This window comes from Labrus mixtus, chromosome 15 (genome assembly GCF_963584025.1).
Source record: "Labrus mixtus chromosome 15, fLabMix1.1, whole genome shotgun sequence".
Classification (NCBI taxonomy): Eukaryota; Metazoa; Chordata; class Actinopteri; order Labriformes; family Labridae; genus Labrus; species Labrus mixtus.
In genome coordinates this window covers 11068557-11093894 of record NC_083626.1, presented here as the reverse complement: position 1 = coordinate 11093894, position 25338 = coordinate 11068557, and the positions used below count along the sequence as shown (strand labels likewise).

The window sequence follows — 25338 nt, the reverse complement described above, 5'->3', positions numbered from 1 at the left end:
ACACCGCTGTACTTCCGTAACGTCACTAATCAGTGTTGCCAACTTGGCGACTTTCTCACTTTCCAAACACTCTTGGCGACTCGCACAGTCTTTTGATTAAATTTGATATTCTAACATTTAACAATACAGGACACAATTTGTCTATGTAAAATGGGTCTCACGCATTAAGTCAAAAATTGTAGTCCATATTTGGCAAATTGTCAATTATGCAAATTAGGCGCTGACGTCATTTGGCGACTTTTAGGACAGCCAATAGCGACTTTCCTTACTGAGGAGTTAGCATAATGACACGTATCCAAAATGGCGGCCGCGGATATGGTGAGTAAAACGCGAACTCTTTTTCTTCTAAGTCCACATCTGTCGCACTGACAGTTTAAATAAGCTCACACAGAAAGATGAAAGCGATACAGAGCACAGGTCTGTGTCGGTGCACTCACATTACCTTAAAGTTAACCCGGGTCAGCGGTATCTTAAAGTTAACCCGGGTCAGATTAAGCTCGGTTAGCTGAAGCTGGTTTGGCTAACTTAACGGCTGTAAGCTAGCTGCCGTCCGTTAGCGTCACTGTAGACAGGAGACTTTATTTCCATACATTTATATTTATTAACCATATTTCTAAATGTTGTGTTTCATACGAAGCCGAACTGACAGTTTAAACAGTTAAATGTCCAATTATCAGACCGGAACCAGCGAGCTAACGTTAGCAGCTAGCATCTCTGAGAGAGAGCAGCATTTCCTGTGAGGTAATAACCAATAAAAGGTGTTAAAATGACGTCATCATCGTTATTATTATCACTAATGATTTCTGATTCATACTGATTTTAATAGTAGCATGATGACATGTTTCTAACTTCTCCTATAATAACTCACAGTGTCATCACTCTAAAGCTTTAATAGACTCAACAATCCTTCATATTTAATCGCTTTAAATCTCTCTGTTGTATGAACGTGTCACAGGATTCTACAATTCACTTATCAGACACTTTTATCCAAAGCGACGTACATCAGAGAGTAAGTACAACACAAGCAAGGATCTAGAAAAAAAGGGAACAATGTCAGAAAGAGCAAACGATCAGCTTTGAGTCTGATTGGACACACAGGTGCTGACAGGAAGTGACCAGAGGCAAAGCACAACATTGACAGCAGTTCTTGAGAGCTCTAATCTCTATAGAAACCATCTTATAAGTCGTCGTTATCAAACAAAAACCATCGTCATTACCATCATCATCATCAATAATATGGAGACCATCATCATTAAGTTAGTAGGTATTCATGAAAGAGCTGCGTCTTTAGCTTTTTCTTAAAGGTGCAGAGGGACTCTGTAGATCCAATGGAGTTTGGAAGTTCATTCCATCACCGGGGAAGAGTCTAGTCAGAGGAGAAGAGTCTAGTCGGAGACTTAGGACCCTGTTGTGAAGGTTGGATCAGACACGTTTCATTGGCAGAGCGTAGTGGGGGGGAGGGAGTGTAGACCTGGATGAGAGAGTTAAAGTAAGGAGGAGACGTTTTTGTGTCTGTTTTGTAAGCGAGCAGCAGAGTTTTAAATTTGATACGAACAGTAACTGGGAGCCAGTGTAAGGAGATGAACAGCGGAGTGAAGATCTCCTTTGTCCACACAGACTTAAACACTTTAAAGTTTATCTCAGACCAGACCTCCATCATTCAGCAGAGATCAGAGATGGATATCTCAGGACCTTTTCATGTCCCTATCAGTTTAATGTAGTCTTTGTAACATAACAATGAGTAAGGTCTTTTACCTGCTTTCTGTAACATAACAATGAGTAAGGTCTTTTACCTGCTTTTTGTAACATAACAAAGAGTAAGGTCTTTTACCTGCTTTTTGTAACATAACAATGAGTAAGGTCTTTTACCTGCTTCCTGTAAAGTGTCTCGAGATAACACTTGTTATGAGTTGATCATAATAAAGATTGATTGATTTTGGCCCTGGTGTGTAAATAGTGTGTTAGCGAGAGAGTTGCTGTCCTGCTTCGATCACTCACTACAGACTAATGTCACGGTCCTGATTTCATATTAAAAACCAAATAAAGCAGATTTTTAGCCCCTTGTAGGACCAGCTCCCCTTCTAGGACCAGCTCCCCTTCCAGGATCAGCGGCCCGTCTAGGACCAGCACCCCTTCCAGGATCAGCGCCCCTTTCAGGATCAGCTCCCCTTCTAGGACCAGCACCCCTTCCAGGATCAGCGCCCCTTTCAGGATCAGCTCCCCTTCTAGGACCAGCGCCCCTTCCAGGATCAGCAGCCCGTCTAGGACCAGCGCCCATTCCAGGACCAGCGCCCCTTCCAGGATCAGCGCCCCTTCTAGGATCTGTGTTCATGCAGCAGGGCGACCCGTAGGCTGCAGCTGCAATGCATCCTGGGATATATATACATGGAGGACTGTGAGGACGTCATGTCTGGCTCTCTGCCATGAAGCTGCTCAGGTGGAATCACCCGGAGGCCGCTCCCTCAAAGTCAACAGGCGGCGACGTGTGTGGAGGAGGAGCTTCCTCTGCCAGCACCATGAAAACGATGATGTTTAAATACCTGATAATTAATTCTTTATATTATTTAATAAAATGTTGGATTATGACCCTAAGTCAATGTCTTTAATGTCAGTCGCCCTTTTTAGACTGCTTATGTCACTAAAGCTCTGTTATAAATGCATCTTTGTACCTTCATATTGATTCTGTGACGGCGTAATATTGGCGTCCTAGTCTGTGAGGTCACATTGTGTGTCAGCGTGTGTCAGCACAGCTGGAGCTCCACACACACGGTCTGAACAGAGCATCGTCTTCCTCCACTCTGATGTTCGCGTGGCCCGTTTACCGTCCCAGGGCTATCAGCTCCATCTCGACCTCCCTTTCACAGTGCAGTCATAATGGCCACTGCAATGGGGGTCTACATACCTGACCCCTGCTGGCGGCTGCTGTGCACTACAACCCCTCACCTCAATACATTATATTTGCGTCAGTTTAACAGAAAGTAGCGTTTGTATTTTCTACCTCATAGCCCGTTTCAAATGAACTGAATGATACACACCCCAAGCCGCGGCTGTGGGACCAACGGTCTGGGTTTAGTCTTTAACTGTCCCATCCCGAGGTCACCCTGGCGTCCTGACGTGATGTGTTTGTGTGCTTCAGGAGACGTGGTGGGCCCTGCTGCTGCTGTCCTTGTTGCCTGGCGTCCGGCTTTTCTACGTTCCCGGAGTCGCTCCCCGGGATTTCCATGAGGGCGACACAGTAGATATTAAGGTAAGAGGTCAGTCTGTTGGTCCAGTGAGAGTCTGTCTCTCCTTCTGAATCATATCTGTGACAATCAAACACAACTTCTGAAATCATATGAAGTGTAAACTTTACTTTCCTTATCAGTTCCCTCTTCTTCCTCTTCACTGAGCATCAGTCACTACGAACAAATGATGGACCAGCTTTCAGAATATGTTAACAACTCTTATAACTAAATGCACAACATATTAAAACTACATTCAGTAAATAAATAAATAGGCCTTTGTATTTATATTTAGAAATATAAATATGGCCTAGTAGAGGTGGGCGGTGTGGAAAAAATATCACATCATGATTTTTTTCAGACTAATTTGCAAGTTTCAGTTCAACCAAACAAAGACTTTCTGTTTCAGGCCGTGAAGCTGACCAGCTCCCGCACGCAGCTCCCTTATGAATACTACTCGCTGCCTTTCTGTAAGCCAGACTCTGTTTTCTACAAAGGAGAGAACCTGGGTGAGTGGCGTGCTGCTGACGTGTCATTCTCTCCTTACATCGCTTCTCTGTTCCCTTAAAGCTTCATGAAGATTTTTATTTGTCTTTGTAGGAGAGGTGTTACGTGGCGATCGAATCGTGAACACTCGCTACAACGTGGAGATGAACAAGGACAAGAAGTGTGAGCTGGTGTGTGACAAGAAGAAGCTAAGCGTGGAGGAGAGCCGGCTGATGGCTGAGCGGATCCAGGAGGAGTATTACATCCACCTGTGAGCATCCATTCGGGGGGGGGGGGGGACATGCAGCAGCAGGTTGATTAGAGCACAGAGATGGTAGAGGTGGCGTGCAGACAGTCTATGGTCGTGCAGCGATCACAGGGAATAAACATCACCACCCCCTCCCACTGGCTCCAGGTGAATTCTCCTGATTATATCCTGCTGCGTTCTCACAGCAGCTCACTCTGACTTTCTGCAGAATCAATACGAGGAGGCTGGAGGAGAAACTCCGGGTGAAGAGAGAAACATTCAGCTGTTTGTGTGATCACATGACGCTCAGCGTGATAAACTTCAGGAGGTTTAGTGAGAGAGTGAACGCCCTAATACTGACCTGTTGCCATGACAACAACCAAGTGTAACTTAATGGAAGGTGTTTGCTGTTAGGACTGAGGAGTAAAGAAAAGTCTCTGTATGTGTTTAAGTGGTTTTTGTCCCTGTGTCGCAGAATCGCAGACAACCTTCCCGTAGCCACCAGGTTGGAGTTTTATCCAAACAGAGAGGCAGGCGGGGAGGAGGAGCAGAAGAAGGACGCGGTGAAAGATATCCAGTTTGAACACGGATACAGACTTGGCTTCTTCGACAACAACAAGGTGTGTGTTTGAACCGTCAGAGTGGATTCTGTTTTGACGCCCGGTCTGATTACTGGAGGTGTCCGTACAGCGATGTGATATCAAACAGCTCTCTTTTCTCTCTCTCTCAGTTTTACCTGCACAACCACCTGTCCTTCATCATCTACTTCCACAGAGAGAAACTGGAGGAGGGCGAGGTCCACAACTACCGGGTGGTGCGCTTTGAGGTCATTCCTCAGAGTGTCAAAGTAGACGGTAGGTTACAAAGACACCCCCCCGCCCCCGCCCTGTGGTTACATCATCAGGGTTCCCACATGTCCTGGAAAACCTGGAAAACAGTTGACTAATTTTCCAGTACTGGAAAATGAGAGAAAAAGTCAAATGTCCTGGAAAATTGCTAACTTGCTCTGAATCTCTCTAATCGGTCTTTCTTGCTAACCTAGCTGCTGTCTCACTTCCAGGACTGTGTTCTGCTTTGACTTTGTGCCTGTTAAAAGTGGGAGTGAAATACAACTATTTCATACGTTTGATAAAAGCCAATTGGCAATGTTTATAAACTGCAGATCGGGAAAGATAAACACGTCTCGTGTGAAAAAATGTGTTCATATGCACAATGAATGATGTGAGTCAAACACGGGCCGAATACTGGCTAACGGTCCTTTTGCTTTGCTAGCATTGTCTCTTCAAATGCAATACTGCGTTACGAGTAAAATATGGACCATAACATGATATTAAATGTTTAACCTTTGAAGCGGTAGCTCACAGTGGGTGTGATTAGCTTTGTTCAAGACGATCACGGACTTTCATACCAGGTCCATCATCGCTGAAAATGATCTCTGGAAAAGAGTGGGAACCCTGATCATGTGTTTTTCTTCTCAGATCTGAAGGCTGTGGAAAATGAAAAGACTTGCACGTTGCCTGAGGCCAGTGGCTCCGCCCCTCAGGAGATCGACCCGGCGAAAGAGAACGAGGTCCTCTTCACGTACTCGGTGCACTGGGAGGTCAGTGACCCCGTCGTCAGTCAGCTGACTGACCTGTACAAACATCGTGCAGGAAATATTCTGAGATTCCAGAATAGAAATTGTTGATATGGTGTAGCTAGGACTTGTGTTTTTGTTGCCGTGGTAACCAGTCAGGTGTTGTGTCAACCCGAGGGAGGAGTCCCTGATCTCTCTTCTGTTGGTTACAGGAGAGTGAGGTGAAGTGGGCGTCTCGGTGGGACACCTACCTGACCATGAGCGACGTCCAGATCCACTGGTTCTCCATCGTCAACTCTGTGGTCGTCGTCTTCTTCCTGTCTGGTATGATGTCATCTCCTCCAAGTGTCACTGTCTCCATGACAACAGTCTGTTGACCACGGCCGCTGTATGACCGACACTGCTCCGTTACTTTTTACTGCATGTTTTATACTTGAGATGAGGAGCGAGGACGATGTGGTCACACGACACGATACGGGGAATATTGTATATTTTGAAAAAGAGCGCCGTGACGTCAACAGCGTCATTCTGAAACGCTGAAAGATTTTCAACTTGAGCGCTCAGAACAAAAGGGCAGGTGAAGACGCGTTTGATGTTGTTGGTTTGTGTCTCTCAGGGATCCTCAGTATGATCATCATCAGGACTCTGAGGAAGGACATCGCTAACTACAACAGAGAGGACGACATCGTAAGGGAAACCGTTTGTTCCCTCGTTTCAGTGTGACAAACACACAGTTCATCACTTCTCTCTTCAACAGGAGGACACCATGGAGGAGTCAGGCTGGAAGAACGTCCACGGGGACGTGTTCAGGCCACCGCAGTATCCCATGATCCTCAGCTCTCTGCTGGGCTCGGGGATCCAGCTGTTCTGCATGATCCTCATCGTCATCTGTGAGTGTTTTATCAGCCTCGTATCTGTCCAGAGGAATGTCGTCCTCGTGACACGGTAACCGACGAATAGAAAGGAGGTCAGTCTGTGATGAACGGTGAAGTGAAGACGCGCTTCCTCTGAACGTGTACCAACACGCACACACATTTATTCAGTTCCTTCTTACGACTCAGTCAGGATTTTAGATGAATGAATTCAGACAGCCTCAGTGATGTCATCAGATCTTCAGTGTCATTAAAGGTGTGGAGAGAGCCCCCCGCCCTCCTCTCTAGAGTCGATGCTCACGCAGGTCACCATGTGGTGGACACTGAAGCTTCAGTGTTTATCCAGCTCTGCATGGGTCTGTAAACCTTTCTGTGTTCTAACCTCTCTCCATTTTTCAAAAGCATCTCCAATATTGATCCTAGTTTGAGCACGTTTCTGCTCGTGGAGCTTATTAGAAACATGCAGAGGCTTTTTAGGTCGGGTACAATCACTTCTATCTGAACCACTTCTCTTGCCCGCTTCCATCGCTGCAACACCTGTTGGTTTGACCTGATAACTGCTCTCATATCTGACAAACTGAGGGGCGTCCAAAACGGCTGTATGGGGGTGCATCTTTGTTCCTGAATTGATGAAACTAATTAAAAATAACTTGAAGATTAATCCGTTTGAGGAGCTAGGCTAACCATTTCCACCTGGTTCCAGTCTTTATGCTAAGCTAAGCTAAACACCGTCATGCTTGATTTTAGCTTACAAACAAAAGCGTGAAATCGATTTCCTCAATGAGAATAAAATAAATCTGAGTCCTTCTTTGTGTTGAATGATTCCTTTTCATGTATACATTATTGATTTAATATGACATAGAACACCGATGTTATTGGAGGAAATCTAACAACATGTTTGTTTGTGCGTAACAGTTGTTGCCATGTTGGGCATGTTGTCGCCGTCCAGCAGAGGAGCCCTGATGACCACAGCCTGCTTCCTCTTCATGTTCATGGGGTAACACTTTGATTCTCTAGATGTAACACAACAATCCAATAAACCTTAAAGAGGACATATCATCCCCCTCCTCCACCTTTTCAAACAGTCCCCCTGTGGTCTAAATGCTGTGCTTTGTTCAAAATATAACATGAATCAAGCACCAGAGGAGGTTTGTGACCCTGTATAAACCAGCTCTCTCAGAACGCTCCGTTTTGGTGTGTGTGTCTCTTTAAATGAAATGCCCCCCCCCCCCCCAATAAAAATGGCCGACTTGCACTGAAGTTTTGTTCTAATCTGGGGGTGGAGTCCACGGGTGGAGATACCAGGGGAGGGGAGGGGATTTTTTTTCTTTACCAGAATCCCACTGTGACATCACAAGGAGAGCACATTAGAAACAGAGCATTTTCCTCTGTGTTGTAAGACCACAAACAAAGGACTGGATGGTTTTATTTCACATGTTGTGGGTCAGTAGACACTCAGGTTACCCAAATATATGTTCAGAAACACTGTAGAAGTTTCCCCCTTTAATGTTTCTTTATATACACATAAATGTTATTTATATGAATCCTCTTGATGTGTCCTTACGTCTCCTAATGTGTCTCCTGCTGTGTCCTTTACGTCTCCTAATGTGTCTCCTGATGTCTCCTCATGTCTCTTGATGTGTCCTGCAGGGTGTTTGGTGGATATTTTGCAGGCAGACTTTATCGAACACTGAAAGGTCACCGGTGGAGGAAAGGAGCTTTCTGTGTAAGTAACCTAAATGAGTCTTTCTATAAACAATGTGAAAGCTGCACCTCTCTGTTTCTGAGCGTGTTCCTGTGTCTCCCTGCAGACAGCCACTCTGTATCCTGCCGTGGTCTTTGGGATCTGCTTCATCCTCAACTGTTTCATCTGGGGAGAACACTCGTCTGGAGCAGTGAGTATCCACCTGCTCATTTCAAATAGAAACAAAGAACCTGTCCACAGTCCTCTCCCCCTCGTCCCACAGGTCCCCTTCACCACCATGCTGGCCCTGCTCTGTATGTGGTTCGGGATCTCCATGCCCCTGGTCTACCTGGGGTATTACTTTGGTTTCCGTAAGCAGCCGTATGATAACCCGGTCCGCACCAACCAGATCCCCCGACAGGTTCCCGAGCAGCGCTGGTACATGAACAAGTTTGTAGGGTGAGTTTTAACCACGGTCACATGCTGCTCTTCAAAGGTTTTAACCTTCAGAGGTCTGACCAGCAAACGTTTCCTGTCCCGCAGGATCCTGATGGCCGGGATTCTGCCGTTTGGAGCCATGTTCATCGAGCTCTTCTTCATCTTCAGTGTGAGTACAGACTGCGTTCTCAACGTGTGTGTGTGTGTGCTGTGTTTTCACATCAAGCACCGTTACTTTGTGCATGAAACGCTGTACACCTGTCTGAATATTGTGTGTATGTGTGTGTGTGTGTGTGTGTGTGTGTGTGTGTATTGCCCCCTGCAGGCCATCTGGGAGAATCAGTTCTATTACCTGTTTGGCTTCCTGTTCCTAGTGTTCATCATCTTGGTGGTGTCCTGCTCTCAGATCAGCATCGTGATGGTTTACTTCCAGCTCTGTGCAGAGGTGAGTGTACACCAGGTGTGTGTGTGTACAGAGATTGTGTGTCTTTGTGATGACTCAGCAGAGTGAATGAGCTACTCGTGTGTTCTCAGTGCGGCATGTCTGTCATCTCTTGTTAAACACATTAAAGGTGATGAGTGTGTAAAAAGTGGGTGTGTACCCATCAGTGTTCATATATCTCTCTCCCCCCCCCCCCCCCCCCCTCTCTCTCTCTCTCTCTCTCTCTCAGGACTATCGGTGGTGGTGGAGGACGTTCCTGGTCTCAGGAGGCTCGGCGTTCTACGTCCTCATTTATGCAGTTTTCTACTTTGTCAACAAGGTAAACGTTTATTTTTGTAACCTTCAGGTTCTCCAGCTGCTTAACTACGACACGTTAAAAATATATATTTTTTAAATTCTCCTCGTTCTCTCTTCTTTTTTAAAAACTTTTTCTTCCTCCTCAGCTCTAGAGTCTGACTCCTCCTCTTTTTCTTTCTCCTCAGCTGTAGAGTCTGACTCCTCCTCTTTTTCCTTTCTCCTCTGTTGTAGAGTCTGACTCCTCTTTTTCTTTCTCCTCAGCTGTAGAGTCTGACTCCTCTTTTTCTTTCTCCTCTGTTGTAGAGTCTGACTCCTCTTTTTCTTTCTCCTCTGTTGTAGAGTCTGACTCCTCCTCTTTTTCTTTCTCCTCAGCTGTAGAGTCTGACTCCTCTTTTTCTTTCTCCTCAGCTGTAGAGTCTGACCCTTCTTTTTCTTTCTCCTCTGTTGTAGAGTCTGACTCTTCTTTTTCTTTCTCCTCTGTTGTAGAGTCTGACTCTTCTTTTTCTTTCTCTTCTGTTGTAGAGTCTGACTCCTCCTCTTTTTCTTTCTCCTCAGCTGTAGAGTCTGACTCCTCTTTTTCTTTCTCCTCTGTTGTAGAGTCTGACTCTTCTTTTTCTTTCTCTTCTGTTGTAGAGTCTGACTCCTCCTCTTTTTCTTTCTCCTCAGCTGTAGAGTCTGACTCTTCTTTTTCTTTCTCTTCTGTTGTAGAGTCTGACTCCTCCTCTTTTTCTTTCTCTTCTGTTGTAGAGTCTGACTCCTCCTCTTTTTCTTTCTCCTCAGCTGTAGAGTCTGACTCTTCTTTTTCTTTCTCTTCTGTTGTAGAGTCTGACTCCTCCTCTTTTTCTTTCTCCTCAGCTTGACATCGTGGAGTTCATCCCCTCGCTGCTCTACTTCGGTTACACCGCCCTCATGGTTCTGTCCTTCTGGCTGCTGACGGGAACGATCGGCTTCTACGCCGCCTACATGTTCATCAGGAAGATCTACGCCGCCGTAAAGATCGACTGAGTGGGCGCCGTGGTTGCTCCTCTCCTGGTTTCTTTACTTTTGTCACCTTCAGTTTTTTAATGTACATATTTTTTATTCTTCGTGTCCTACGAGCACTGACTTGTGTGTGGAGGGAACGGGGAGTCACAGTGCCCCCTGCTGGCCTCATGGAGGAGCTAAAGCAGCTGTTTGTCTCCCCATCCTCCCCCCTGGTTTCTGTCTCCCCCTCCTCCCTCCAGGACAGAGACCCAGAGGACCCACCCCTCCCCCCCCCTTCCTCTGACGGGACTGTTTCTCCTGCACAGCGGGCCAAAGCTTGTTCTCATGTTTCTGCACATTTCTCTTTAATTTATCAGGTTGTTTTTCTGTCCTCCTCGTCTCCTCCTCTGTCCTTTCTTACGTCTCTCTGGTGTCGGGACAGAGATCAGGCCGAGTCTTACTGTGGTGTTCATGTTGTTGTGTTGAACTGATGGGAATTATTATGGGATGTTCTGCATTGTATCAAAGACACAGATCTATTAAATGTACTATGATTGTTTACTCCTGTTTCCTGGTGAGGAAGACACTGACCCATGAAGAAGAAAGACTGGAACACTGATGTGCTTAAGTGGGCGTGTCCTTAGCAGCGCTGCAGCCTGGACCTCTGCAGACAGATGGGTTGTTAAGGTGTGAAGACCGGCCTGTGACAGACGATCACCTGCGTGTGTTTCTACCTGTGCAGGTGGATCTCATGTTGTTCTCTTATATATTTATCATTGTATGTTTACTTTGATCTGCAGCTGACCTGATGAAGTGTTTGTAGCTAATAAATCTAAAGAGTTGGAGCTGAAATCAAAACAAACTAAACATTGCTCAAACGATGACATCATCGTTATTTCAGATGCATCAGATTTCTTACCTCCAATCAGAAGAGAGGACTTCATCTGAACCAGCCGCTGCTTAGCTTAGCTAGCCTCTTGCTAAGCTGCTCAAAGGTTACATGTGGTTGGTGATTGGTTTAAAATGATGGGAGAGGTTTCTGAACGTGGGATGAGGATTATTTTTTATTATTTTAACATAATTAAGGGTGTCAAAAAGAAGTCAACGATAGTTTCAGCTCCTCTGATTAACAATTTGGTTCTCTGCTGTTGTGACAGATTTACATCCAGCTCTGGAATGCCATCGAAACCCAGAAACTTGTTCCTCAGTTAAAGATCCAAACGGGTAGATTTGTGTTCTCCTTTGCACTGAGCTGAGGTGTGACTGCAGGGCTATAGAGAAAGGGGGGCAGTCACTGGATCAGCCCCGATTCTGCAGGGGCCAAACTTCCTGTTCCTCTTCCTGTCTGTCATCAGCCCAAAACCTGAACCAGGTGCTCAAGGAGTCCTTCAAGTTCCCTCCGCCACTGTCTCGAGACACACGAGTGAACTCGCATCACTGATTGAGACGTTCAGATCCGCCTCTGCTGCTGAGAGGATTTTTACAGTCTAAGACGCCCTGGTCATACGTGTGAGAGAGATTACGTTGTAAATAAAGACGACAGCTTTGTATTTGTTGCGTTTCGCTGTTTGTGGCGCTCTGTAATGAATCCTCGTTTTAGCCAAAAGCATGACGCTCATGATGACTTTCAAAGGAACTGATTTCTGTTACTTATCTCTTTTTGTTTCTTTTACAGAACATCCGATTACAAAATGTACAAAATAATAAAGTGCTGAGTTCAATTTGAAAACCAGCCTCCACTTCGTTTCTTTGCAGGACACATTCAGCTTCAGACCGTAAGAACAAACTTAATTTATTTAAATTTTCTGGGGGAACTTTCCTGATAACAGAACCCGATGATGATGATGTAGAACACTGAACTCAAAGCACCGTGTTGCTCAGCCTCACAAAGCCGATATTAGCCGTAGACCACACTGAGCTAGCAAAGGAATTTAACTCTGAAATGACAGTAACTGCAGTTCCTGCAGTGTCCACTAGAGTCTGTCTCCTGCAGTGAGTCAGTCCCCATAGAGTGTCTAACTTTACAGTGAGTCTGGTTCTGATCCAGGTTTCTGCCTGTTCAACATTCTCATAAACCTAAGCTTCTGCTTTAACAGCAAGTTAGCTCCTGTTAGCATGCTAAGCTAAGATGGTTAACATACCGTATTAATAACAGGTTATTATTAGCATGTTAGCATTAGCGCAGACTGTTTTTAAATGTAACAAATGAAGTTTTTTAAGAGGGAACATTTTTCAGAGCTTTTCACTCTCAGTGCAGCAGCTCAAATCAGATGTTTGTCTTTGTTTCCTCTGGATCGTGTCCTGAAGTTTCCTTCTACAGGAAACTGTCACACTGACTTCCTCCTGAGGTTTAAACCGTCATTTTGTCCTTTAGTAAAGAAAGAACGCACACAGAGTCGGAAAGCGCTGGTTTGTCTTTTAATCATTTCAACATAACACATGAAAGATGATACACTGTACAATAGTTCATCATCTCTTTGGATCAACCAATATACAAATCTGTCACTTTTACATTGCAGCAACTGATTGCATGTGAGATATGTAACAAAGAAGCGTCTTCTTTCTCTCTGAAGCTCGTCTCTAATAAACTCTCCCTGTAGTCGATAAACGCCACGCTTTATCAAATAGTGTACGCCAAGTCGTGTTCACGTCTTTCTTCCAGGCTGTAACAGCACGCCATCGAGATCAAACGGGCTGTCACTAAAGAGATACACAAAGAGGTTGGAATGCAACACTTAGAATAATCTAGAAATATATCAAACTACATGTGGATGTGTCTGCAGCAGACACTCTGACACTCTCCACATTCACTAAGAGCAAAATAAAAAGAGAGGATTTATCTGATCCAATTCCCTTCAAAAGTTTGACTTCTGCACCCGCTGCGGGAGACGAGGAGACGAGGAGGTGAGGAGAAGAGCATCCTGAGGAGGTCGAGGTAACGGAGCTGGAGCCGAGCAACCAGCAGCAACAACCAGACTGTCAGAGGTCAGAGGTCATATCCAGAAGTCGTGTGGTTTCAGAATTCAGAAGAGAAAAAGTTTTTACTTTCAAATCGAGGAGTCGTTCAGTTTTTTCATCTTTTCAAGACAAAGTTTACTTTTTAATTATGTTCACTGAGAAGATTTTAAAGTCTGCGGCTGTCACTCCTACGGGGTCACAATCAGCCCGTTGGCTGGCTGAGAGCTTTAAGTGCTTTACTCTGGGGTTGGACTGACTCAGCTATTCAATTCATGTGTTCAGGTCGTGATGTGTTCACTGACTCATCTATTCATTTGTTCAGGTCGTGATGTGTTCACTGACTCGTCTATACATGTGTTCAGGTTGTGATGTGTTCACTGACTCGGTCGTGATGTGTTCACTGACTCGTCTATTCATATGTTCAGGTCATAATGTGTTCACTGACTCGGTCGTGATGTGTTCACTGACTCGACTATTCATATGTTCAGGTCGTGATGTGTTCACTGACTCGTCTATACATGTGTTCAGGTCGTGATGTGTTCACTGACTCGTCTATACATGTGTTCAGGTTGTGATGTGTTCACTGACTCGGTCGTGATGTGTTCACTGACTCGTCTATTCATATGTTCAGGTCGTGATGTGTTCACTGACTCGTCTATACATGTGTTCAGGTTGTGATGTGTTCACTGACTCGGTCGTGATGTGTTCACTGACTCGTCTATTCATATGTTCAGGTCATAATGTGTTCACTGACTCGGTCGTGATGTGTTCACTGACTCGACTATTCATATGTTCAGGTCGTGATGTGTTCACTGACTCGTCTATACATGTGTTCAGGTCGTGATGTGTTCACTGACTCGTCTATTCATGTGTTCAGGTCGTGAAGTGTTCACTGACTCGTCTATACATGTGTTCACTGACTCGGTCGTGATGTGTTCACTGACTCGTCTATTCATGTGTTCAGGTCGTGATGTGTTCAGGTCGTGATGTGTTCACTGACTCGTCTATTCATGTGTTCAGGTCGTGATGTGTTCACTGACTCGTCTATTCATGTGTTTAGGTCGTGATGTGTTCAGGTCGTGATGTGTTCACTGACTCGTCTATTCATGTGTTCAGGTCGTGATGTGTTCACTGACTCGTCTACATGTGTTCAGGTCGTGATGTGTTCAGTTACTGGTCGTTTGGACAGCGTCTCATTGGTCGGCTGTAACACGTGTTGCTGCTTGGCGCTCGGCTGCAGTCTGATTGGTTAAACTGAAGAGCGCAGCAAAGCGTTGTTTAAAGGATGGGCTCGAGGGATATTAGTGAGTCTATAAAAACACTGATCCTCTTGAGGAGAGGAGAAACACACAACGCTTGATAAAGTCTACATGTCAAACTAAACACATCAACAGGATCATACAAAATAAAAACATTTGAACATAGAAGCTGAAATTTAAAAGAAAAAAATACTCTTTTTTTTTTTAAAGGTTGAAAGTGCTAGAATTCAGATTAGCTCACAGAAACCCGGGGAGGACAAACGGAGGACATGCCAGAAGCTTCTCCGTTACAAACACTCTGAAATCTGATTTCTGAAACCAGTACCTGAAGGTCTCATGAAGTCCAGGTCTCAGAAAGGCGCCGGCAGCTCATTTATTTAGGATCAAACTCTGATCTGTCTTTTTTATTTACAGGTCATCATCACATTAATGACCTCAGGGGCGGCTGGGGGGGTTATGGGTCGAGGGGGGGGTTGCTGCTTCGGGGGTTTGTAACAAGCTAATATGCAAAGTGTCGTTTCTTCTCCCCAGGTTCAGTAAGAAATAAAACAAATACAAATGAGGTGATGTGTTGTGTTGTTTCTCGAGGTCCTGTTTTCAACAAACAGAAAATAAATTCATTTCAAACGACAACAAACAAACAAACAAACAAACAAACAAACAAACGACTATAAACGAGCAACAACAAGTCCGAGTCAGTCAACAAGTCCCCCGAACTCTGAACGTCACGCCGGAATCATCCGGAAACTTTCAGACGCTTTACCTTTAACTCTACGAGCAGCTGAGGGGGGGAGGGAGGATCATTGAAATGTTCGAGTGGTCTACAGTCGTCGTAGCAACCGTAGCTAAAAGCAGCAACTTTTTTGATCTTTTTGTTTGTTTGTTTTAAACACGTGGCCACGTGGTCGTGGCGAGGGCTCATCTGAGGCGTGGCGATGGATGCAGGAGCTCCGCCCCCTGCGTCCACAGACGGCTTGTCATGATACCTGTTTGTTACCACGGCAACACAAACTGAATCCCAGGCGCTCGATGTTGGAAGTTGCAGACGTCTCGTTTAAAGTCGTTTTCAACACGTGGGATCAAACAGCATCACGATGACAGGCGGCGTGTCAGCTCACGAGCACACACACACACACACACACACACACACACACACACACACACACACACACACACACACACACACACACACACACACACACACACACACACACACACACACACACACACACACACACACACACACACACGACTCGCTGACGGAGGTCGTCCTGTCCACGTCACGGTGACGACAGGAAAAGGGAAAGCTAATACTTCAGATACAGAAAGTGTAGAAACATGTTTAATACCTAAAATACACATCTGTCCTTGTCTGTCACACCGTGTTTCACATCTGTCAGGGTTCATTCTACCAGGAGGGGGCGCCGAGGAGACTTCAGGAGTGAGCAGCTGCAGGGTCGAAGATATATCGACTTTAGACTGAGAGGAGGAAGAGGAGGAGAGGAAGGAGAGGAGGAAGAGGAAGAGAGGAGGAAGGAGAGGAGGAAGGAGAGGAGGAAGAGGAGGAGGAAGGAGAGGAAGAGGAGGAAGGAGAGGAGGGAGAGGAGGAAGAGGAGGAGGAGGAAGGACAGGAAGAGGAGGAGGAGAGGAAGGAGAGGAGGAGGAGAGGAGGAGGAAGGTGAGGAGGAAGAGGAGGAAGGAGAGGAGGAAGAGGAAGGAGACCAGAAGTTTCCTGAAGGTGAAGTGCTAAAAAAAAAGTGCTTCTCTGGAGGAGCCGTTAAAGAGCAACACACACTTTCTGTCCTTTCAGTGTGTGTGTGTGTGTGTGTGTGTGTGTGTGTGTGTGTGTGTGTGTGAGAAACTGGCCTGACTCTACGAGCACATCAGTTTAAAGGGACTCTTTTCTTTTGTGTTTTTTTTCTTTCAGGTGGGGGTCAGTTCTTTTTTGGTGGCTCTCGGGGAGACCTGGAGGGGCGGAGTTTCGAGCTGATCTGGGTCTTGATTGGTTCACTGGGCTGTGGGACTGATAGAGACAGATTCGAGGGTCTTTGAGGTTTAAACTCCAGACATGTTTCTGACATCGGAAAGTCAAAATAAAGTCAAACAAAATATCCACTTCAAACTAAATCTTTTTTTTCTGGGTCACAACAAGACGGATAATCTTCACTAAAATGCTCGTTGATGTTTTAATATTATTACTTTAGAAAGTGTGCAGTACCACGCCTTTAGGCCTACGGATGCTGCCCTCTATACTACTAACATGAGGGGACAAAGGGAGTAAAAGGTCATAAGATAAAGGGTTAATACGTAGTTATAACTAGAGGAGAACAAAAGCTTCTTTCCTCACTGTGTTCCTTTTCTTTAAAGGGTTAAACTTCCTGTAAGGCTCAGAAAAAAAGCTTTTGTGCGCTTTAAGGCTTCCAAGTGTTCATTTCATCATTCACCAAACACAGACCCCAATCTGAGCCAGGCCGAGCCGAGCCAGAGGCTCTCTCACTGGAAGGCCTGGTGGAAGCGAGGCAGTGTGGTGGTGCTGAGGCTGGAGCTGAACACTGATGGGAGGGGGTGCAGGGGCCCGAGGTTCAGACCCCCGCTGGAGCTCTGTTGCTCCTGAGGTTGCGGTTGCAAAGAGGTAAGAGGTGCCGTGGCGACGGCGGCTGCTGCAGCATGCGGCTCTGCAGTATGCAGAGATGAGGAAGAGGAGATAGAGGAAATGGAGGAGGTCGCAGATGAGGTGTAGCCCATCACCAGGCCTCCTGTACTCATGGGGGCGCTATAGGGGGGCAGGTTGAGGGGCAGGAAGCCCAGCAGGTGGGAGAGGTCCATGTTAGCAGCACAAAGAGAATCAGCGATCACCACAGGGCTCTTGGACAGGAGGGGGCCCCCACACAGCTCATCTGCCAGGCCCGCCGAGGGCTCCAGCCCATCCTTGCGGGGTGAGGCAGCAGGGTGGGTGTCCGCAGAAGGGGTGGGGCCTGGCGAGCCGCTCTGCAGATCCATGAGGAAGCTCTCCATCTCCACTTTGAGGGGCTTGTCCAGCAGGTATGAGGTAGATCCCAGCTGGTACTTGGGGACCTGCTGGGGCTGGTGCTGCTGCTGGGGGGCCTGGGGCTGGTGATGGGGGGGCAGTGGGGGGGAATGATGGTGGTGGTGATGGTGGTGGTGATGGTGGTGCAGGGAGTGTGGGTGTAAAGATCCAGGGGACTCCATGTGACAGCCCATGCTCATGGCTGCAGACAGGGAGGGGGGCATCAGGGACGGGTGGGGGTGGCCCCCCCCTGAGTTAGACATGGCCTGGAGGTGGTGAGGGTTGTACATGCTCATGGGGAATGGGGGACCACCGGGGAATGGTTTGCCCATCATGGGGTCTTTGTTTGGCCCCATGGCGCACATCATGGGGCTGAGCTCCTCCTTCACTGAGCAGGGGGGGGACCCTGATGCCAGCAGACCCAACATGTCAGGGGGCTCCGTCTTGATCTTCAGCAGCTCCTGGGAGTGGCTCTTCTTCACATGGCGCGTCAGGTGGTCCTTCCTGCCGAAGCGCTGGGCGCAGTACTGACACAGGAAGTCCTTCCTGCCTGTGTGGACGACCATGTGGCGTCTCACGTCCTTCCTGGTGTAGAAGCGGCGGTCGCAGTGGTCACACGGGTGTTTCTTCTCCTTGGTTCCTCCTGACGACTTCCCCGAGTGGCTCTTCAGGTGCTCCAGGAGAACTGGCGTGCTCTCGTACATCTGCATGCACACCTTACAGGTGAGGTCTCCGGCCGTGGCCGAGTGCATGGCCACATGGCGCTTGTAGCCCAGCTTGGTGTTGTAGTGCTTCCCACACTCGTCACACTTGAAGGCCTCCTTGTTGGGGTCATGTGTCTGCAGGTGGTTCTTCAGGTGGTCTTTGCGGTGGAACATCTTCTCACAGAACGAGCACTGGTGGGTCTTCTGTGGAGAGTGTGTGGCCATATGCCTGCACAGACACAAACAACAGCTGTTAGAGGGTACAGATCCAGTCAGGACCTGAAACAAACCACTTCCTGTCATTCACCAGATTCCAAACATGCTAACATGCTAACCAGTCTCACGCTGCCTCACCGCTCTGCTTACAGTTATTCTGTCTCTCCTGGCATCAAATAGATTAGTTATTAACAGATTAGTGTTCATTAGGGGGGGGGGGGGGGGGCTGCCCACAGTGGGCGCTCCTGAGCGGGTGGGAGGGTTCGGTGCCTTGCTCAAGGGCACCTTGGCAGTGCTCAGGAAGCGAACTGGCACCTCTCCAGCTACCAGGCCAGTTTCCGGACTTGGTCCGTGCTGGGACTTGAACCGGCAACCCTCCGATTCCCAACCCAAGTCCCTACAGACTGAGCTACTGCCGCCCAATTTGAAGCTCAACTGATGGTACCTTGAAGTCTCTAAATGATGTGGACCCTGGTGGTACCTTGAAGTCTCTAAATGATATGGACCCTGGTGGTACCCTGAAGTCTATAAATGATGTGGACCCTGGTGGTACCTTGAAATCTATAAATAATGTGGACCCTGGTGGTACCCTGAAGTCTCTAAATGATGTGGACCCTGGTGGTCCCTTTAAGTCTCTAAATGATGTGGACCCTGGTGGTACCTTGAAGTCTATAAATGATGTGGACCCTGGTGGTATCTTGAAATCTATAAATAATGTGGACCCTGGTGGTACCCTGAAGTCTCTAAATGATGTGGACCCTGGTGGTACCTTGAAATCTATAAATAATGTGGACCCTGGTGGTACCTTGAAATCTATAAATAATGTGGACACTGGTGGTACCTGAACAGCTTGAAGTCTCTAAATGACGTGGACCCTGGTGGTCCCTTGAAGTCTATAAATAATGTGGACCCTGGTGGTACCTGAACAGCTTGAAGTCTCTAAATGACGTGGACCCTGGTGGTCCCTTGAAGTCTCTAAATGATGTGGACCCTGGTGGTACCCTGAAGTCTCTAAATGATGTGGACCCTGGTGGTACCTTGAAATCTATAAATAATGTGGACCCTGGTGGTACCCTGAAGTCTCTAAATGATGTGGACCCTGGTGGTACCTTTAAGTCTCTAAATGATGTGGACCCTGGTGGTACCTTTAAGTCTCTAAATGATGTGGACCCTGGTGGTACCTTGAAGTCTATAAATGATGTGGACCCTGGTGGTATCTTGAAATCTATAAATAATGTGGACCCTGGTGGTACCCTGAAGTCTCTAAATGATGTGGACCCTGGTGGTACCTTGAAATCTATAAATAATGTGGACCCTGGTGGTACCTTGAAATCTATAAATAATGTGGACACTGGTGGTACCTGAACAGCTTGAAGTCTCTAAATGACGTGGACCCTGGTGGTCCCTTGAAGTCTATAAATAATGTGGACCCTGGTGGTACCTGAACAGCTTGAAGTCTCTAAATGACGTGGACCCTGGTGGTCCCTTGAAGTCTCTAAATGATGTGGACCCTGGTGGTACCCTGAAGTCTCTAAATGATGTGGACCCTGGTGGTACCCTGAAGTCTCTAAATGATGTGGACTCTGGTGGTACCTTTAAGTCTCTAAATGATGTGGACCCTGGTGGTACCTTGAAGTCTATAAATGATGTGGACCCTGGTGGTACCTGAACAGCTTGAAGTCTCTAAATGATGTGGACCCTGGTGGTACCCTGAAGTCTCTAAATGATGTGGACCCTGGTGGTACCTTGAAGTCTCTAAATAATGTGGACCCTGGTGGTACCTTGAAGTCTATAAATGATGTGGACCTGGTGGTCCCTTGAAGTCTCTAAATGATGTGGACCCTGGTGGTACCTGAACAGCTTGAAGTCTCTAAATGATGTGGACCCTGGTGGTACCCTGAAGTCTCTAAATAATGTGGACCTTGGTGGTACCCTGAAGTCTCTAAATGATGTGGACCCTGGTGGTACCTGAACAGCTTGTACTTGGAGCTGAAGGCCTTGGGGCAGAGTGGCTGTGAGCAGTGGAAGGGTTTCTCTCCTGTGTGAGTCAAAGCGTGGAGCCGCAGCTTCTCCTGTGAGGTGAACAGACCTCCGCACACCAAACACTCGTTCCCACTCGCTCTCCCACTCTCTTCCTCCTCCCTCCCCCTCTCTCTCTCTTTCCCCCTCTCTCTTTCTCGCTCTCTCTCAGTCCGTGGCAGCGCGGCGGCGCTCCCAAACAGCTTGGCGGCAGTCCGTCGTCCCTCTTCCTCCGGCGTCAGTGCGGTAATACGGTGTGAGGCATCGGCGGCAGCAGCTGCCATGGCAGCCTCAGAACGCCGCTGCCATGAAACTTCAGGTGTGGCTCCCTGCCGTGCAGGCTCAATGTGGGGCGCTGCCGGGGGGTGACGTAGAAGAAGTTGACCAACAGCTCACCGGAAGGGAAGCATCAAGGTCGGATGAGATCTGTGGAAACAGAGGAGGGACATGAACACATTTTCATTCATATGAAGACAAAGTAGTGGTGAGCGATATAACGATCTGTTCGTTATGTTTTCTGTTCTCTCTCGGTTTTTAAAAGTTATTATCATCCTCTCCACCTGAAGCTCACCTGTTGTGATACCGAATTTATAGGGATTAGGCTAAACGACGTTACACGTTGCGTGCAGCAGGCAGGTGAGAGTGAGTAACCATGGTGACTGTCTGTCTGTCAATCAACAATGTCCCGCCCCTTCTATGAATTAAACTCTTCTGTCAGTAAAACTTACTTTGATCATGTGTCACAGAATGAACACATTCTGTATTATGTTTGATTATATATAAACTAAACTAAAGTTAGTCCAATGATGTCATAAAAAACAACAAAGGCTGCAGAGCCTGTATGAAGCTACAGCTGTAGGAACTCTCCGCACGTCAGAGACCATCACAGAGACCATCACAGAGACCACCACAGAGACCTTCACAGAGACCATCACAGAGACCATCACAGAGACCACCACAGAGACCACCACAGAGACCATCACAGAGACCGTCACAGAGACCATCACAGAGATCGTCACAGAGACCACCACAGAGACCATCACAGAGACCACCACAGAGACCTTCACAGAGACCATCACAGAGACCACCACAGAGACCTTCACAGAGACCATCACAGAGACCACCACAGAGACCTTCACAGAGACCATCACAGAGACCATCACAGAGACCATCACAGAGACCATCACAGACCATCACAGAGACCATCAGAGACCATCACAGAGACCATCACAGAGACCATCACAGAGACCATCAGAGACCATCACAGAGACCATCAGAGACCATCACAGAGACCATCACAGAGACCATCAGAGACCATCACAGAGACCATCAAACCGGGCAGAGGAAGTGAATGGAGCGCTCACACTGCTGGACTTAAGTTGTAAAGCGTTTGAACCGGTCAGAACTGGTCAATCTACACTTTTTGATCCTTCAGCTGGAGCTTCGTTTGTCAGCCTACACACCTCACAGTCTCCTTCACTGAGCCACTCTGAAAGGGCCAGCGCCTTCATCTTAACAGGTAAAACACATTTCTGTTGTCTTCAGACAGAACATAAGAAACAATGAGGTACTGTTTGTAACATTCATTGTTTTTCATTTGTAATAAAAATATGAATTAACTTCTGGAAATCTAATTAATTGAACTTGACAAACTGATACAACAAAACATCAGGACAAATATGAAGATATGAGATATCATTTTCAGTGTGTTACACGTGCTTGCCTCAGTGACACATTAAAGTCTGATGACTTGAATGCTTTACTAAAGTTTTGGATGAACCAATGAATGAAGCTGTCCAGGGTCTTTCTACCTGTAAAAACTTGGTGCTCTCCTCCTCTCTCCTCTCCTCCTCACCCGGTCCCAACAGCTATGGTTGGCGGTGAGTGGGAAACGCTGCACTGCATTTTGACTGTCCTGCAAAAGAGAAAATGAGAAGAAACAAAATAAAAGATGGATCCGGCATCCTTTAAAGAAATGCATCAGACATCAGACAGGCCGGAGCTCAGTACTAATATGTATTCATGCTGAATCATTTGAAAGTTCACCCACTAGGGGGAGCTGCAGACAAGTGTGACTGATGTTACATGAACAGGACACGCTGAAAACAGTTAAGTGAATAAAGATTCTTAATCACAGCTGGTTTCTTTTAGTTAGACAACCTGAAGACACAATGTGTCATTCATCATGTGTCCACAGAGGACAGCACGCCGCACAAAGCCCGCCCTGTGTGTGTTAATGCATGTACATGTATGTACTTGTTATGAAACTGGATAATCCTTGTGAAAACACAGAATCCCCCCCCCCACCCAAGAGGGGGAGCAGTGTTTACTCCACAACTTACTCTACAACACACACTTCACTGAATACACCAGTCTGAACTCTCCTGTCACCTGTGTCCTTTTATTTACCCCGAGTGACCTCTGTGACCTCTGTGACCTCACAGCGTCAAGTCCAAGGACACGTCAACGTCAACCGAGCAGGAGCGTCGTCACGTGAACCAAGAGAGCAGAGAAGTAAACACATGTGGGCATGTTTGACAGAATGCACACACACACACACACACACACACACACACACACACACACACACACACACACACACACACACACGTGTAACTGTCTCCTGTGTGTGTGAGTCAGTGAGTTGACAGAAATAAAACATGCTGGAATCTGCAGTTTTCAAGTAAACACGGACAGTGAAGCACAAGAAGCTGCAGTTCCTCCAGTGTCCACTAGAATCTGTCTCCTGCAGTGAGTCAGTCCCCATAGAGCCCCATGTTAAAATGTCCAACTTTACAGCTGCAGTTCCTCCAGTGTCCACTAGAGTCTGTCTCCTGCAGTGAGTCAGTCCCCATAGAGCCCCATGTTAAAATGTCCAACTTTACAGCTGCAGTTCCTCCAGTGTCCACTAGAATCTGTCTCCTGCAGTGAGTCAGTCCCCATAGAGCCCCATGTTAAAATGTCCAACTTTACAGCTGCAGTTCCTCCAGTGTCCACTAGAGTCTGTCTGCTGCAGTGGTAAGGGGCGTGGCCTCTTTGAGTGACAGGTAGGAGTTGCTACAGTTGTCTGCTAGATGTCACTTCAGCTAATTAATTCCCTGACCTTTAACCTCTTTGCCGTGTTTGTGCTGTTGGAGCCTTTTGGAGATTTGTTCATGTAAATATCAGACTGTTTAACTTTTAAAACCTAGCCAGAAATTACCATATTTGGAGAAGTGGGAGGAGCTGGAGCTGAAGCTGGAGTGGGCACCCCACCCACTTCTCTTGATATCATAAATTCTGGTTCAAGAAAACCAACATGGTGACTGCAAAATATTAGATGGTTTGTGTGCAACCCCACAATGTTTGCACAAATGTATTTACAGGTTGGTACACACTGTGTGTGTGAGTGTGTGTTTACAGCGGTGGTTAAGAGGAGCTGACAGCTGTTGCGTTGTGGGGTGGTCATCACACAGCGGGGGGGCTGCAGGGGGTTGACACCCGTCCCATTGACCACCCTCAGGGAGCCCGGCTCTATTGTACAGCCTACCCACATCGCACATTCCTGGGCTGAACCATGCCGTGTTGCCCTTCCCCTCCGCTACACACACACACTAAATAGCTCCAATGCAACATCATACACAACACCCCCCATGCACACACACACACTCACACTAGCCAGAATGCTAACACACAGACTGAATAAAATCAACACCATGAAGTTATAGAACTAAACCAAATCAGAGTCAGCGGAGTGACCAGCTGACGCACACTCACGTCTTATTATTATGTTTTATCTGGAGTACAAAACTTTAGAGATTTATTCTGACACTCCACCCCCAGCTTTGATGGTGACCTTGAGGACTGATGGTGACCCTGAGGACTGATGGTGAGAGGACTGATGGTGACCCTGAGGACTGATGGTGACCCTGAGGACCGATGGTGACCCTGAGGACTGATGGTGAGAGGACTGATGGTGACCCTGAGGACTGATGGTGACCCTGAGGACTGATGGTGAACCTGATGACTGATGGTGACCCTAAGGTCTGATGGTGACCCTGAGGACTGATGGTGACCCTGAAGACTGATGGTGACCCTGAGGTCTGGTGGTGACCCTGAGGACTGATGGTGACCCTGAGGTCTGATGGTGAGAGGACTGATGGTGACCCTGAGGACTGATTGTGACCCTGAGGACTGATGGTGAGAGGACTGATGGTGACCCTGAGGACTGATGGTGACCCTGAGGTCTGATGGTGAGAGGACTGATGGTGACCCTGAGGACTGATGGTGATCCTGGGGACTGATGGTGAGAGGACTGATGGTGACCCTGAGGACTGATGGTGACCCTGAGGTCTGATGGTGACCCTGAGGACTGATGGTGAGAGGACTGATGGTGACCCTGAGGACTGATGGTGATCCTGGGGACTGATGGTGAGAGGACTGATGGTGACCCTGAGGACTGATGGTGAGAGGACTGATGGTGACCCTGAGGTCTGATGGTGACCCTGAGGTCTGATGGTGGCCCTGAGGACTGATGGTGACCCTGAGGACCGATGGTGACCCTGAGGACTGATGGTGAGAGGACTGATGGTGACCCTGAGGACTGATGGTGACCCTGAGGACTGATGGTGAACCTGATGACTGATGGTGACCCTAAGGTCTGATGGTGACCCTGAGGACTGATGGTGACCCTGAAGACTGATGGTGACCCTGAGGTCTGGTGGTGACCCTGAGGACTGATGGTGACCCTGAGGTCTGATGGTGAGAGGACTGATGGTGACCCTGAGGACTGATGGTGACCCTGAGGTCTGATGGTGAGAGGACTGATGGTGACCCTGAGGACTGATGGTGACCCTGAGGACTGATTGTGACCCTGAGGACTGATGGTGAGAGGACTGATGGTGACCCTGAGGACTGATGGTGACCCTGAGGTCTGATGGTGAGAGGAC

The 25338-nt window shown here is 47.3% G+C and overlaps 2 protein-coding genes across 3 annotated transcripts in view; one reads left to right on the top strand and one right to left on the bottom strand.

Annotated features, from left to right (window-relative positions):
* The first annotated feature begins 283 nt into the window (after window positions 1-283).
* On the top strand, window positions 284-11955 carry tm9sf4 (transmembrane 9 superfamily protein member 4). 2 transcript variants are annotated; one of them, XM_061056664.1, is made up of 18 exons: window positions 284-318; window positions 3137-3247; window positions 3631-3730; window positions 3822-3978; window positions 4430-4574; window positions 4685-4808; window positions 5433-5554; window positions 5743-5854; window positions 6147-6217; window positions 6288-6420; window positions 7318-7399; window positions 8053-8128; window positions 8214-8297; window positions 8370-8545; window positions 8630-8693; window positions 8850-8969; window positions 9196-9285; window positions 10119-11955. In XM_061056664.1, exons 1-18 carry the CDS (start codon window positions 301-303, stop codon window positions 10266-10268), a joined length of 1935 nt encoding a protein of 644 aa, XP_060912647.1. In that variant the 5' UTR covers window positions 284-300; the 3' UTR covers window positions 10269-11955. The 2 variants fall into 2 exon arrangements, with proteins under 2 accessions (XP_060912647.1, XP_060912646.1); XM_061056663.1 differs by lacking the exon at window positions 284-318 and adding an exon at window positions 926-1009.
* A 674-nt stretch (window positions 11956-12629) lies between these two features.
* plagl2 (pleiomorphic adenoma gene-like 2) overlaps window positions 12630-25338 on the bottom strand; it is a 28588-nt gene continuing 15879 nt past the window's right edge. The window contains exons 2-4 of the mRNA XM_061057209.1: window positions 22222-22325; window positions 20360-20836; window positions 12630-18404 (exon numbers count right to left, since the gene is read on the bottom strand). Coding sequence (XP_060913192.1) covers window positions 16937-18404; window positions 20360-20694 — 1803 coding nt within the window. The 5' untranslated portion in view covers window positions 20695-20836; window positions 22222-22325 and the 3' untranslated portion in view covers window positions 12630-16936. The remainder of the gene's footprint in view (window positions 18405-20359; window positions 20837-22221; window positions 22326-25338) is intronic.